The sequence below is a fragment of the Myotis davidii genome, unplaced genomic scaffold, assembly GCF_000327345.1.
Source record: "Myotis davidii unplaced genomic scaffold, ASM32734v1 scaffold64, whole genome shotgun sequence".
Classification (NCBI taxonomy): domain Eukaryota; kingdom Metazoa; phylum Chordata; class Mammalia; order Chiroptera; family Vespertilionidae; genus Myotis; species Myotis davidii.
In genome coordinates, this window is record NW_006296226.1 from 3,342,380 (window position 1) to 3,358,916 (window position 16,537).

The 16,537-nt window shown below is 37.4% G+C and overlaps 1 protein-coding gene across 1 annotated transcript in view; it reads left to right on the forward strand.

Moving 5' to 3' along the window:
* Positions 1 to 14,632, forward strand: part of MUSK (muscle, skeletal, receptor tyrosine kinase) — a 66,529-nt gene extending 51,897 nt beyond the window's left edge. The window contains exons 9-15 of the mRNA XM_006771174.2: positions 2,784 to 3,047; positions 4,394 to 4,569; positions 5,192 to 5,215; positions 9,876 to 10,077; positions 10,572 to 10,763; positions 11,874 to 12,022; positions 13,356 to 14,632. Of these exons, the coding sequence (XP_006771237.1) occupies positions 2,784 to 3,047; positions 4,394 to 4,569; positions 5,192 to 5,215; positions 9,876 to 10,077; positions 10,572 to 10,763; positions 11,874 to 12,022; positions 13,356 to 14,038 (1,690 nt within the window). The 3' untranslated portion in view covers positions 14,039 to 14,632. The remainder of the gene's footprint in view (positions 1 to 2,783; positions 3,048 to 4,393; positions 4,570 to 5,191; positions 5,216 to 9,875; positions 10,078 to 10,571; positions 10,764 to 11,873; positions 12,023 to 13,355) is intronic.
* Positions 14,633 to 16,537: the final 1,905 nt, after the last annotated feature.

The window sequence follows — 16,537 nt, forward strand, 5'->3', positions numbered from 1 at the left end:
AGAGAAAAAAGAAAAGGAAGTTGTTTCAACTCTGAAACTATGACTGGGCAGTCTCTGTCTCTCTCCACTTATAATGTATATGTACATATATCATATGTATAAAATGTGTATATTTCGTCCTGTATATTATTTCTTACATTGTAGAGCTAATCCTAGTAAGGCTTTAATGCTTCCAGAAATATTACAAAGGCAAAGAAAATTAATATGAACCATATACTTTGTATTATACGGTTTTCCCCAGCATGCAAAGGGTTTGCACAGGCTAATTAACTTGAAGCTGATAGAAAAGCCAAAACTGCAACCAAAGTTTTATTTCTATTAAAGACTTATCCTGTTTTCTTCTTTTGATTTTTATTTATTTATTTTTTGCATTATGTAGCTAATATTCAAAAAGAAATGAAGACTCAATACTATCAAGTCAACTGAAGTTGTTAAAAAAAAAAGTAGGGCTTTTTAGGAGATGCAGCAGAAATTCAGAATGAGAGATTGTTTAGTAACTGACTTAATAATCCTTATCTCTGAGGCTATTTTCACTTATTTTTCTTTTCTTTCTTTTTTTTAGTTTCCAATGTTTTCTTAAAAATGTTTTTTGTTTGTGTGATTAAAGAAAAAACTATGAGTGCTTTTAATTGAAAAAAAAATGAAGAACAGTTATTCAATGTTAACATGTGACAGCAAAGCCTGCATAAACCCTTCTCAGCTCAGAGACAGTGGGGGAAATATTGAACTTTTACATTACAGTTTTTTCCTGTTAAGAGTCACACCTTCACTTATCCACCCTCCCTTTTACCAAGATATTATATTAATATGTGAGACCATTTTGTAAACCAGTTTGAGCTACTTCTGGTTATTAGGTATTATTATTCAGTTTCTTAAAAGCACCACAATGTGCTTCTCTTAAACTTTCTTAGTGTTATCTTAGACCGAGTTCCTTCCCTAAGAAGTGGGGTTTTCACTATTTCTCTGGGTGTCTTCCCAACCTTACCTGGCCCAAGTTTTCATGGGAGTTTTATATTTTCTTATTCAAGGCCTTTATTTTAAAAACCTGTAACATGCTAGAAGTAACACAGTCAAATTCATGTAGACTAATTAGGAAAAGGCAGGTATGGATCAGGGGAAAATTTTATATTACAAAACACTATAAATATATTGTTTCTTGGAAGTTCATTGTTTTACCTGATTGAGTTGTATCTCATTTAATAGATTTGCTTTTAAAAAGCCAATAGTGGTTTCTAATTAAAGTATCAATTTTTCAAATTCAAATGGGTTTTCTTAACACTTTAAAAATTTGGCACAAATTCTAATTTGCTTAATTTTCTTGTCTTAGAATCCTTTATATAAAGATAATAAAATGCTAACTTCCAACAGTTATACAAATTAAATGAGAATATAACTTAAGAATTGTATGTCATTATTAAAGATAGAAATCTGATGAAAGGCATAAGGATGTACTGAAACCATCATAGTGCCTACACACAAGTGCTCAATAAGTATTTGTCAAGTGAGTGTAGGAATTCATATAATTCCCAACACTCCATTAAGGAGGCAGTGAATATGTGAAGGGAATACCAGCAGCGTTGCCTATTTGCCCTATTAGTCTCTTCAATTGCTATAGCAGATAAGTTTTAATCTTATTTTTGTGCTAGCACTATAGAACTTAGTTTATCTCCACATAAATTTATCCATTAATGCACAACAATCTAAGTTCAGAATAATTACTTACATCACTCTACAGCAGGGGTCCTCAAACTATGGCCCGTGGGCCACATGCAAATACAAATATTGGATTTGTTCCCTTTTTGTTTTTTTACTTCAAAATAAGATATGTGCAGTGTGCATAGGAATTTGTTCATAGGTTTTTTTTTTAAACTATAATCCGGCCCTCCAATGGTCTGAACTGGCCCCCTGTTTAAAAAGTCTGAGGACCCCTGCTCTACAGATTAGGATATTGGGACTCTGAGTGTCTGTATGACTTTCCCCAAGACAGATGATGAGAAAGTAGCAAAGCTAAAGATGCTCTTCACTCCTCTGAGAGCCATATCCTATGCTTTCTCTCCACTTATGTGGCTTTCTTTATATTCTTTAACTAGAGGCCCAGTGCACGAATTTGTGCACGGGTGGGGTCTGGCCAGCCCTGCCCAGATTGGGCCGGCTGGGGGAAGGGGCCACGGGAGGTTGGCTGGCCAGCCCTCCCCCCCACAGTGCATGTCATAGTGACTGGTCATTCGGTCATTCTGGTAGCTTAGCGTTTTATATATATAGATGGAATACTGGGAACATGGGTGAGTGAGAGAATCTGAGTATGGAAAGTGTCTCAGAGTTGTATGTATGCTACAAAATCCAAGTATTTAACTATCCTAACACACATTAACTGTAAAGCGTTGGATCAGAGTATTTATTATGCTAGATTATTTTTTAATCATCATGATGAATATGTTTTTTTATGTATTTGTTTGCCTATGTCAGCTTATTTGTAAGAAGAATGTCAGATTGCTTAACTAAGAGCATTCAAATTCTATGTATAAAGATCCCCATAGTTTCCAAAGCTTCCCACATTCATTATCACATCTGATCCTCATTATAGCCCTCTGGAGTAAGCCAGAGGTGATATAATTGCAGGTGGAAATATGAAGACAGTATTCACATGGAGCATTTCAACCAATTTGCTAGTGCAATTTTCTCCTATTTCTGTAATGTAGATGTGGAAACTGGAGAGAGAAAAAAGCAGACTGAATGCTAGGAAAAAGCATGTGATTGGGAACACTGTTCACTGCTTCTTTCAGTAAACCACAGAAAGATAACAAAGGCTACTGCGCCCAGTACCGAGGGGAGGTGTGTAACACTGTCCTGGCAAACGGTGCTCTTGTTTTCTTCAACACCTCCCACGCGGACCCTGAGGAGGCCCAAGAGCTACTCGCGCACACGGCCTGGAGTGAACTGAGAGCAGTGAGCCCATTCTGCCGGCCAGCTGCGGAGGCTTTGCTGTGTAACCACATTTTCCAAGAATGCAACCCTGGGGTGGTACCTACTCCTATACCCATTTGCAGGTAAAATTAAAAGTAAATAAATGGGTGAATGTATTTGACTGTCTCCAAACAGGAAGAGTTTTCAAAAGTGGAAGCTGTCTTGTACATTAGTAAAGGCAAAAACTGGCTTTTGTCCAAAATAGAAGGCAATTAATTGGACAAAATTCCTACCATGTAAATCACTGATGATACCTTATAATACGAGGGTCCTGAGCTTCTAGAAAATGTTGTAAAGGTATAATATTCTGTTGCCCTTGTTATTGTTCACATTATCATATTCTTAAATATCTTTGCTTTCTATGAAATTAAAAAAAAATCTAAACTAATATGGATCTTATTAGTAAGCCAAGAGAGAGAAGAGAAAATAAAACTACATTTCAAGAGTTTCAGCATTATTTTCCAATAAATATGAGATCAAGATGAGCATTTCTGAATATTACTTTATATTATGTGTAAATATATAAATATATATTTTAAATATATTTTTAATGATTTTAAAGAGGAAGGGAGAAAATGATAGAAACATCAATGATGAGAGAGAATCATTGATAGGCTGCCTCCTGCATGCCTCACACTGGGGGTCAAGCCCACAACCCAGCATGTGCCCTGACTGGAAATCAAACCTTGACCTCCTGTTTCATAGGTCAATAGTTAACCACTAAGCCACACTGGCCGGCTGTATATATTTTAAAATACATTCCACCCACTATTTTAATTTAAGTACTGACACTCTTGTCTCAAATGGGAGCAGGGGGAGAAACAGCGAGGGACAGGCCTCAGCTTCTCCGGAGCGGGGCTGGGTAAGGACTCCCAGGCCCCCCTGTAGCCTGCCAGGAAAGTTGTGCGGTTCTGTTTTGAAAGACAAGCATGCAGAGTGAGGACCGTGTTTCTCAGGCCCTGCCCATTAGCCCCGAGATCAGAGGAAAATCTCCCAGGATGGAAGCTGACTGACAATGATCCATGACTTTTAGTGTGTGTGTTTTTAAAACTCTGCGTACCTTGTTTCGGCACCTTTGTAGTTATTCTACTATAAAGTTGAGAGGAGACAGTTTACAGATTCCTAATCTAATACCTTTTGAAATTGAAAGTTGGTATTTTTTCCAAGAAAACTGTACTTCACGTCATCTTACTTTTAAAAGTAGCATTAATTATGTCTTACAAACAAAATGAGACACCATTTCATCTGACAGGATAATGTATTCCATAAAGCCTCATATTATTTACAATAAAACAGTCCTTTCAAAAACCCTCTTGTGAGAACAATGTGCTGGGATGATGTTCTGAAAATAAAGAATTTAGGCACTGCCACAGACTTGGCGCTAACATGCCATGACTCATCAAGTGTTGCTCTTCATCAACTGTTTCAGAGAATACTGCCTGGGGGTGAAGGAGCTGTTCTGTGCAAAAGAATGGCTGGCGCTGGAAGAGAAGACCCACCGGGGACTCTACAGACCTGGGCTGCATCTGCTCTCGGTGCTCGACTGCAGCAAGCTCCCCAGCATGCACTGGGACCCGCGGGCCTGCACCAGACTGCCATATTTAGGTAACAGAGTCCTCGCAAGGCTTTGGAGGTTAAGAGACAGTTACTGGTTTTGAAGAAACTAAGGTGTGCACTTCAATCTCCTAATATTTCTAGGCATTTCAATTTTTTTTTTTTGAGTTCTGCCTCCTGTGGATACCTAATAACAGAATCCTAATTGCACAGGCTAGTATAAGGATTTACTTCATTTGTTCTAAGAGACATTAAAGAGCACTTCTAACTGCTGCTTGAGAGCTTACCTTATTTCACAAGGGGATCTTAGGAGAGCTTGTACTATTTTCTGGAATGTGCAGAGAAATGGCTAAGGAACGGAATGAAAGAATAAAGTTCTCTTTCTTAGCCAGTGCAGCAGATTTTTAAGCATGCAAAAATAAGCCACATGTTTGAAAGTGCTGACCTCCCAAAACAAAGCTGGATCCCTGCATGCTGCTTTAATGAACTTTGTAAGGAACTCTAACAGCTGGCTTAATTTCCAAGACGCAATCCTTTCACATTTAACACAAAGAATGTTTTCCAGTTGCATATCAAAGAGCTGAAAGAGAACTTGCTGTTCTTAGCACTCTCACAGAATATATGAGATATCTGGATGCTCACTTAAAACAGATTTTTATCCTTTCCCCCTCAGATTTTAAAAAAGAAAACCTAACAAGTAAGTAATTTTGTTTGTGCCCTTGAAACCTTCTGTGTATGTAAGTAGAGTCGTGCATGCGTATTTACACTCATACTTCATAATGTCCAGAACAAAATCTACAGGTCCTCTTCAAGGTAGTCAGTCACCCAGGGTAGAGCACGAAGGAAAATCATTGGTCTCAGCTTGTAGCTTCTAATTAGGCCATGGAAAGCAGCATATTTAGGGAATGATACAAATGATATCTCCTACCTCAAGATTATTAGCTTGCTTGATCCCTTATTACAGCGGCTCTCAACCTGTGGGTCGCGACCCCTTTGGCAGTCAAACGACCTTTTCACAGGGGTCGCCTAAGACCATCCTGCATATCAGATATTTACATTATGATTCATAACAGTAGCAACATTACAGTTATGAAGTAGCAACAAAAATAATTTTATGGCTGGGTCACAACATGAGGAGCTGAATTTAAGGGCCAGAAGGTTGAGAACCACTGCCTTACTAGTACATGGCTGTAAAATACACCAAATTGAAAATGTCACTTTTGACTTTACATTCATGCTTTTTGTATCAGCTAATTATCTAGAGTGAAAACAAGTATCTTTTTCTTCATTGAGCCAATTCATGATCTTTACCTGTGACAATAGATCCCTCTTTTGGAAGAGAGGTGTTTTTATTTTAAGACAGCTAATTTCCAATAAAAAGTTTACAGGGACAAATTAAATGATTTTAAAATGGCTGTCTCAAAATTCCTGGGAAAGAATTCAAAAAGTTTGCTTGAAAAGGGGTGTCCTAGAAACTAACTTGTATCAGAGAGTGCTTTAACCTACAAAAAGGCAGAAATCTTCAGAATGATACTAGAAAAGTTTTTCATGTCAGTCAGCTTCCTCTGATTGGAGTGTTCCGAGACTTAAATCATAATTAGTTCCTGTGATACATATTCCAAACCTAATCACCTCTGTGTCTGGCTAAGTCCCAGCACTTGATTTTATTGGCTTACTTAAAGAACTAAGACTTAAAGTTTTTTTTTTTTTTTAAAGAATGTTTACTGGCTGCAACTGAATGCCTCAGAGTTTTTAAACAAGAGCAGTTAGGGAAAACCAAGAACAAAAAATGTGTTATTCTGAAAGCCTGTCAAATTGTTATTCCCAAATTGAAGGAATGAAAAAGAAATTTTTCTAGTCTGTGTCCTAAGCAGTCAAAGTTTACTTTGATTGGACTTTTAATTGTTGACTGAGGTCTATGTTATCCTTCAACTGTTTACTTATTCATCCATTCAAGCAGTTCACTGAGAGTTATTGTGGGAAAGGGACTGACCTTTAATCCTAGATAGGAATAACACACACAAAAAGCACCCATATTACTGCTTTTCATGCCAATTATAAAGATATAAGTATGAATTATCTACAAAAACTCATTTTCTATTCTTAAAAAAATCAGTTTTACAAATGAACGAGACAAAAAAACAAACAACAGTGGTGTTACTAGAAGAAAAGGGTGTTGGGGTGAGGTCATAAAGGGTAAAGGGGGTCCAATATATGGTGACGGTGGTAAAAACACAATGCAATATACAGGTGATTTATTATAGAATTTTACACCTGAAATCTATATCTAGCCTTACCTATAGACACTCCCCAACTCAACAATAAAACTTTTACTAGTAGATGTACTTTTAGAAAGGCACCACAACTGTTTGATTTGGGCCCTGATACATGTTATTCCTTTTTTAGAGAATACTATCTCTCCACCGCCACATACAGACATACACCTTCAACTGGTATTGCCTGTTCACCCTTTATATTTAACTTTGTTACTTACCTAGAAAGTGTATCCTGTATGCCTAGACCACCAGAAATGGGCTGCCCGTGGATGTTCACAAGCATCCTGCTCTTAACATTCTTGTAACACTTTTTACACTTTATTATAATTACCCGTTTACTAATTTTCCAAGTTAAATACATTTTAAATATATTTTTATTGATTTCAGAGAAGAAGGGAGAGATAGATACATTAATGATGAGAGAGAATCATTGATAGGCTGCCTCCTGCATGTCCCCTACTGGGGATCGAGCCCACAACATGGGCATGTGCCCTTGACCGGAATAGAACCTGGGACCCTTTAGTGCAGTGGTTGCCAACCTTTCAAACCACGGGCCACTGGTTGGTGACCGCTGCTAGTCCACAGGCTGACGCTCTATCCACTGAGCCAAACCAGCTAGGGCCCAGTTAAATACTTTAATACTAAGATGTGTCATGTTTGCTACAGTATTCTTGATACCTAACATTCAATATTAATTTAGGGGACACATTAATGTATGAATGAATGAGTGAATAAAATTCCCCTGATGTTCAGAGAACAAGGATAAAGAGATAAAATCATGATGAGAAGATGCCCGGTAGTGTGGTTCTGTGGTTGCGTGTCAACCCATGAAGGGGTCATAGTTCAATTCCCAGTCAGGGTACATGCCCAGGTTGTGGGCTCAATCCCCAGTAGAAGCATGCAGGAGACAGCTGATCAACGATTCTCATCATTGATGCTGCTATCCTTCTCTCACTCTCTCTTCCTCTCTCTGAAATAAATAACATTTTTTAAAAATCATGTTGAGGAGAGAAACATTAAAAGGAAAGAAACTGGAGTTCCAAATTGATTATTTCAATCCAAAGATACAACTAATGTCACTCTAGGGAAGACCAGAGCAAATAGATCAGAAACAATAATCAAGGAAAAGCAAAACAAAACTATACCTAAGGAAGAAGTATTTAAATCCATAAAACAAAACTATTGTTTAAACTATGTCACTTTTTGCATTTAGAAAATAAATCATCCTAAATTATCATGGATTAGCCTCTTAATATGCTACTGAATTCTATTTTCTGATTTTTTTTAGGAAAAACTACCCTTATATTTATTAATGAAATTACACTACAAACTTTATGAATTACATTACATTTCCTTGCATGTTAAATATGGTATGAACTGCTCGGTAAAATACAGATACAAAAATAGTCACTTCTCCCTGTCTTTTAATGACTGCCCCATCTTTACTATTATCAGCTCTCCAGTTTAGCCCCCCGCCCTTAAATTAAATTCAAAATATCGTGGCAGTTAACTGGTTAAATTTCCTAGTTATAGCTATATTCAGATTTTCTAATTCTTCAAATTTAATAATAGCATTTCCCTTAAGATTTAAAAAATGTAATTATTTTATTTTCATTGACCTTTGAATCTACTGTCTAATTCCTTCAACATTCCTAATTTGTATGTTAGTGCCTTTCCTATGTTTTTAAAATTAAAATTCCATTGATTAGGCTACTTAATAATATCTATAAGACCAACTATTCACCTATTTTAAATTCTATCATTTGTGATATATTTTTCTAACTTATTAATTTCTGCTTGTACATGACTGTTACTTTATCTTCGGTTTTCCTTTGTTTTCTGTAGTTTTTGTTTCCTTTCCAAAGTCTGGGGATAAATGTTTAGTTCTTTCTTTTTTTTTTAATCTAATGGAAAGAGATAATGCTATGAGTTTATCATTTAGCACAGTTTTGGCCAAATTCCATACCTCCTATTAGGAAGTCATTTTCTAATCGGTTTCTGGCTACTTTTACTCTATGATGGAAAAGATACTGAATATATTTTCTTTTTTTAGATGTCCTATTGGATTTTATTTAATCTATCTAATTGCATTTTGGTCAAATAACAGATCTGCATAATTTCTGCTTTTTTATTTTATTGAGATTTTCTTTGGTGGCCTGACAAAAAGATCGTGTCTGTCACTTTTCCACAAATATTTCAAAATAAGGTTTATTCTCTCTTTTTAGGGTATAAATTTCAATCTTTACTAGTAAAACTTTCCTGTTAATTATATTATTAAAATACTCTGTATCCATGTTCTTGTCTTTACTTAATCAATTAAAAGGACTTAAAATATAATTAATATGATTGTTTTATAGATATCTAATGTACTTTGCACTCGACTGAGTGATATGCATATGGCATCTTTTGGTTTCTAGCAGTAATGCAGATTTCACCTCATTTTTATATTGCATAGACCTTTTGAATGGGAGCTTGACAATGGCCAATTTTTAGATGAATTAACTGCTGCTCATTTGTGTCCCAATTTTTCATCTTCCATTAATTTTATTCTGTTTGTAAAACAACAATATAAAGCCAGCTTTAGACAACCCTGACTTCAAGTATAATTTCATTAAAAGACTTTATTTAATAACAAATTCCACAATTGCTATCAGGTCACAAACAATATGATGCATTGGAAAGAGCACTAGTCCAGGATCTGTTTTGTTGTTTTTTTATGGACAACTATTTGTTCTTTTATTTATTATTATTTTTCATATTATCGCTAGTATTACAGATATCTCCCCCTCCCCCCACTCCCCTCATCCTCAGACTCCCCCAGGTCTGTATTTTTTGGTCGTGACCAAAAAAGTTTTTTTCTCTAAGTCTCATTTTTTAAATTTTACGCTCCTGTAAGCTGGATTTACTTTCAACTGGACCTCACTGGAGCCTTACAATTAGACTTTATAGATATATAACCAGGGAGAATCTGATATATAAAAATATATTCTTAAAATTAAATTTAGTTTACCGATTGCTTGAATACAAAAGTTGCAATTTAAAAGTTAAGGTTGAATGACAAGCGTTATTGTTTACTTTCAGCATTCCCACCAATGACGTCCTCAAAGCCGAGTGTGGACATTCCAAATTTGCCTTCCTCCTCCTCCTCCTCCTTTTCTGTCTCACCTGCATATTCCATGACTGTAATCATCTCTATCATGTCCAGCTTCGCAGTATTTGCGCTTCTTACCATAACCACTCTTTATTGCTGCCGAAGGCGAAAACAATGGAAAAATAAGAAAAGGTGAGGTTCTAGTTTAATCTAACCACATGCAGTAATGTTTTAAAACCTACGTATTTAATATTGGAATAGGGAGTGAGAGGTGGAATACATATTACTGCCATGCCAGTCTTTTTATGACATCTATGACACTGCTTTAAAATTAAGCACCCCAACATGATCTTTAAAACATCAGTAACTTCTGCATAGGATCACATGTCCTCAGGTTGACATTTTCAGCACATAGAAGCTAAACAATAATTTGGAAGAATATGGCTATTCCTGCTCCCATCTTCCTCCTCATCTCCATTGCCACTGCTAGACTGGACAAAACTCCTGAGAAAATGTGACATTTGAGTCCAGACCAAACCAAATACTTCATTGCTCTAAAACTGAGCGATCTTTGGCTATCTTATTATTTGTTTCCTACTAAATGCCAAATCTCTTTAGAGCATAAGTCTGAGTATAAAGATCTCACCTGAGCCTGAGCTCCTTACTGATCTTACCTTATCCTGCAGAGAATCAGCAGCAGTGACCCTCACTACTCTTCCGTCTGAGCTCCTGCTGGACAGACTGCATCCTAACCCCATGTACCAGAGGATGCCACTCCTTCTGAATCCCAAATTGCTCAGCCTGGAGTATCCAAGGAATAATATTGAATACGTGAGGGATATTGGAGAAGGAGCATTTGGAAGGGTCTTTCAAGCAAGGTAAAAAAAATGTAAAAAAATCTCTGCACTGAAATGCGTTGTGTCTGAAAAGTTACCAGGCCAGTATGTATAACAGTTATTATCAAAGTAGTTAATTCTTCATGCCATCAGCCTTACTTGTATTGAGAACTGCACTATGAACCTAAGTAATTTCCCTCTCTGCTCGAAAGGAGGGTGTGTATATGGGGAGAATCTTCATTTGTAAAGTGTTCAAATTATAAGTAATCAGCAAAGTTTAATCATCTTTCCCTTTTAGAAAATAATTTTAAATACAGTTTAAATAATTTCTTGCAATATTCTTAGTAAATAATTCTCAAATATACTTCTCTTCAATTTTCAAGTAAACTTTGTTTAAAGTTTACTTTGGACTAGTTTTTCTATTTAAGCACTCAGGGCCTGACCTGTATAGATACTAAATAGATGTTCTTAGAATAGCAAAACAGAAAAAGAAAAAAAATAATGCAAAAATGTCAGAAAACAACAAGCTTGAGAAACAAGTATGCGCTAGGCCCAATGCCAGCCCTTTGTGTGAACTGGAATAAAAGAGCCTCTCTGCAAGATGCCGCTCCTCAGAACTGCTGCGCCAGAGAATGTGGACACCAATTATCACTTGGACCTGGTGCTCTTGGGTGGGACACAACTTTACATCCACTCAAGGTGGCCTTGGGAAGAAGTTTACATGTTCAATGAAAATTCACACAAATACTTATTAAAAACCAAAAATATGCAATGTATCATTGTAGGGGCTTTGGGGACATAGAGATGAATAAGTCATGGTCCCTACCCTCCTAAAATTTTAGGCTCTGGCCAGAGATTAAGGGGTTAGGATGGTAATAATAATCCCATTGGGTCTATGGGGCTGTAAAAATTCCTATAATTTATAAATACTGAACTTTTCCAACTTCATCTATATTGAACATAGCCTCAGTGATTTTTATTAATTGAAGTCAAGGAATTTTAAGTACAATCTACTTATTGGCATCTTTCTTTGATTCTGAGGCTCTGGAAAAGGCTGCATAAATGGGGGGATATAAATGAATATGAACAGACATGTGACTATGAATACGATTCCTGATCTTTGATTTCTTTCTAAATAAATGAACCTACCAGGGCTCCAGGCTTACTCCCCCACGAACCGTCCACTATGGTGGCAGTGAAGATGCTCAAAGAAGAGGCTTCAGCTGACATGCAAGCCGATTTTCAGCGGGAGGCAGCCCTCATGGCAGAATTTGACAATCCTAACATTGTGAAACTCTTAGGTAAGAGCATATAAGTGAAGACATTTATTGTATCAGAAAGCAGAGGCTTTGCCAGTTTTTCCTCCTTCATACCTCACTTGTGCTTTTCTCCTTCAGGCCTTGACCAGAGAAATGTCTCTGTGCCTTCCTATATACTAGATTCTGTATCAGGGAGTGGAACATCTCATTACTTCACCTCAGTTTTTAAAAACTGGCTTTTTAAAATTTTACAGAGTACAATGTTGTCATTTCTTTTATTTTCTTTCTAATACATAGAAATATACTGTTTGCTAACATCCCTGGAAATAAAAAGTAACCCTATAATAAATAAGCCAAGATAATAGTGTTTTTATTTCTCTTCCTTTTTGAATGGAGACTTTTAATTATTGCCTAAAATAAATACATCTAATAATCTATTTTTATGGTGATGTAAAATTGTGCCCAAATGATCTAATATTCCAAGTTGCCCAGTTTCCCTCTCAAATGTAGCAAGATTTTAAGATATAAAAATGTCCTCCTGATACTAATTCTAAGACTTTTTTAATATACATTTTTTATTGATTTTTTACAGAGAGGAAGGGAAAGGGATTGAGAGTTAGAAACATCGATGAGAGAGAAACATCGATCAGCTGCCTCCTGCACATTCCCTACTGGGTATGTGCCCGCAACCAAGGTACATACCCTTGACTAGAATCAAACCTGCAGGCCGACACTCTATCTACTGAGCCAAACCGGTTAGGGCTCAAAGACTTTATATTAACATTTTTCCTTTCTAGCATGAATATTGTAAAACCTAAATTTCAGAATGTTTTATGGCAGCAACCTGAAAACTTCATCTAAGATCCTGGGATTGTTTTTGCTATTCTTCCCAAATTTTATGCGACACCTTCCTTACTATCCTTCTTCAGAGAAGTAGCAGAAACACAGAGGAATTGCTTACATACTCAAACATCCATTCATAAACTCCTTCACCAAACACTGAGTACCTGGTCTACCAGACGTGGTCAGTTTGCAGAATTTAAAAAAGACTTAATCTCTACTTTTAAAATGTTGGGGAGGAAAATTTCAAATAAATGGATGCTTATGACATAGGACAGTAAGTACTGTGTTAAAGGATGATAGAAGGAAACACTGGAAGGGTCAGGAGCTAAGGCACCCTAGGAGGAATGATAGATACCTGCATTTTATTAGGTAAATAGATGTTTACACAAAGACATGGGGGTCCATATTTGACTATGAAGCTGTCGACAAAAAGTCAGGGCCCCATATTCTGATCTGGTCACTTGCTTTTAGTGCTCTTCCCAATGTGTCGCTTTGGAAACCCAACCTAACAAAGGATGCTATTTGGTTCCAGGTGTGTGTGCCGTGGGGAAACCCATGTGCCTGCTCTTTGAATACATGGCCTATGGCGACCTCAACGAGTTCCTCCGCAGCATGTCGCCTCACACCGCGTGCAGCCTCAGTCACAGCGACCTGTCCCCGAGGGCACACATCTCCAGCCCTGGGCCCCCGCCCCTCTCCTGCGCTGAGCAGCTTTGCATAGCCCGGCAGGTAGCAGCTGGCATGGCTTATCTCTCAGAGCGCAAGTTTGTCCACCGGGATTTAGCCACCAGGAACTGCCTGGTGGGTGAGAACATGGTGGTGAAAATTGCCGATTTTGGCCTCTCCAGGAACATCTATTCAGCAGACTACTACAAAGCTAATGAGAACGATGCGATCCCTATCCGTTGGATGCCACCTGAGTCCATCTTCTACAACCGCTACACCACCGAGTCTGACGTGTGGGCCTACGGTGTGGTCCTGTGGGAGATCTTCTCCTATGGCCTGCAGCCCTACTATGGGATGGCCCACGAGGAGGTCATTTACTATGTGCGAGATGGCAACATCCTCTCCTGCCCTGAGAATTGCCCCCTGGAGCTGTACAATCTAATGCGTCTGTGTTGGAGCAAGCTGCCTGCTGACAGACCCAGCTTCGCCAGTATTCACCGAATTCTGGAACGCATGTGTGAGAGGGCAGATGGAACTGTGAGTGTCTAAGGTGGAAGATGTGCAAATAAAACACTACCGTTTCCTCTCAGACTCTGGGAGCCAGAGGAACACAGTGCCAAAGGCCCAACAAGACCTAGGTAGAAAGAACAATAGTAGACATGAGTACCATGTCATTTGTTTCTTGGGAAAAACAAAAACTGCGCAGAACTCAGATAGGAGGTCAATCTATTGAAAGTTAATGATTGGAAACACAGGCTAGGAATATGTCAGATAACCAGAGATAACTACTCTTCCTCATGGGGAAAGTTTGTATTACATATTGTACAGGAAAGAATGTCATCTGCTCTGTTCCTGAATTAGCTGGCAGCAGAGTATTACATTTTAATACTCTGCTGTATTACATTTTAATATGAAATGTGATACAGAGCTTCATTTTTAGTCGAACTAATTCCTGTCCATTCTGGGAGTAGTGTAGCTTCATGTATGATATTTAAATAAAACACAGAAAACTAAAAAGAAAAACACATTCATTGTCTCCCCACCCAAAGATGGATGTTTGGTTTTTTTGAACTTCTTTCTTGCACTTAATGCATACTTTTATATTTGTCTGTGACCTACAGAGCTATGGTTTACTTTATTGACAGGGGGTTTGTAAGGAATAAAATGAGCAGTCAGCAAGTCTTCATTCTTAGTGTGATTTTTAGTTCCTTTTTCCGTCTTTGTGCTTCTCCTCCTTCAGATGTTTTTCCTTTGTATGCACTTGTCATGAATTTAACCTACTTATTTTGTTTCTAACATTTTTCTGAAAAAAAATGTTTTTGAGTTTTATAAGTTTATCTTTTTCTTTGAAATTTTTATTGGTATCTCTCTTTTTTTGCTTTCATCTTTATTTCTTCCTCTTTCCAGGACTTTCTGTCCTTTTTCAGTTATTTAGCTATTTTTTTTCCTTTTATTATCTTAAAAGGAAATATCTTTTAAGATATCTTCAATATCTTTTCTTATATAAAGATAGGCACTCTGGCCGAAATAACTTTCTAAATAACATTGTGGACTGATATACCTTTTGCAAAATATTACCATTTGATTTTGTGTTTACTTTTAAAGCCACATATTTCAAATCTGTCATTCATTAATTTTGCCACAGTCTATTAAAGCTCTTAAACCATAGTTTATAATATGGGATTTCACAAAATGATCTTATGGCTTTGAGTTATTTTAGACCTGATGTTTTTGTGCCTTTTGACATTTTTTCCTTTTAGAAACCAACTTAATAGGCAGTAGAATTAATATAGTGTTGCTTACCAACTTTCTGCATGATAACCTATCTTTTTACATTTTATGATTCTTTTAGAAATACTCTGGGACTCAGATTCCTGTGGCGCTAGATTTTTCAGTGGAGTTCCACACAATGTTGGTCTTTATTTAAGACCAACATGAATGATCTGAGCATGAACCTATCTATATTCTCCCGAGAAGCAAATAAACAGGGAAGAGAAAATAGCAGTCTACACTATACCTGCTTACTTCAATTTAAACTAATTGGTAGTTAGGCAATGGAGAAATGGTCAGAATTCTTGAAAGTAGATTTTCCACTGTCTGCCGGAAGGCTCCACCTGCAACCTCCAAATCCACCTTCATGCAACAACTTGTCATCTTTGCTGGAAAACGTCCCATTTCTTATTCATAGTCACTCCAGGCAACGAAGACAAGCACATAGAAACTATGTCCTATCCTTCACCCCTGATATTCTATCAGTATTACTTTCTAAAATCCTCCTGCTCACATTCCCTCCCCTTCAATTTGACTGCACAATACTCAAGCTCTATCACTGCCTACCTGCCTATTATCTAATCTTCCTCCCTTTTTAGGCCAGAGCAGATTCCATGGGCTATAACAATGTAAGGACCTGCCTATTCATAGTTCTGATTCATAAATAGGGAAGTAGGAAGTTAGGATTGAGACCTAAGTAGGGAGGTGTTTTACATAAAAGTCCTGATTATAAGTTCAAATTGAGTCAGGTACCCAAAGGGCTCGAAGAATAAGGCTGCAGCATGAGTTCAAAACAGAAAGCCAAGAGGCCAAACAAAGCAGAGAAATTGGAGAGGGCCACTGCAAGTCGAGAGCTTTCATGTAGATACCCAGGTCATATTTTAAATGGTTCACATATGTGTGTCACATATGCTCTGAAAACTTCAAAGGTGTCTTCCGGTTTCATCAGCTGAGAAAGTTTTATTATAAAAGAAAGACATGGAAGTCAAGCCAATCAGAAAAGCTACCCACAGAAAAGCAGGTCAATACAGTTACTAGAGTACCCACCATGTGGCTTGTACTGCGGGTGTCACGTTGGCCCTTAGAACTAGGTTTCCATAGCCTCGGTTCTACTGTCTGCAACTTTGAGCTAGTCTCTGCTTTCCTCCCTTCTGCTCAATGAGTTCCCCGACTTCCCTGTCTCTTTCTCATGGCTTCCACAGCCTCCCAGGTTCTCAGTCTGTGTGTGTTTTAGGCTCTGATATTCAAGAAACCAAAGCCAAAAATGTTATAGAAATA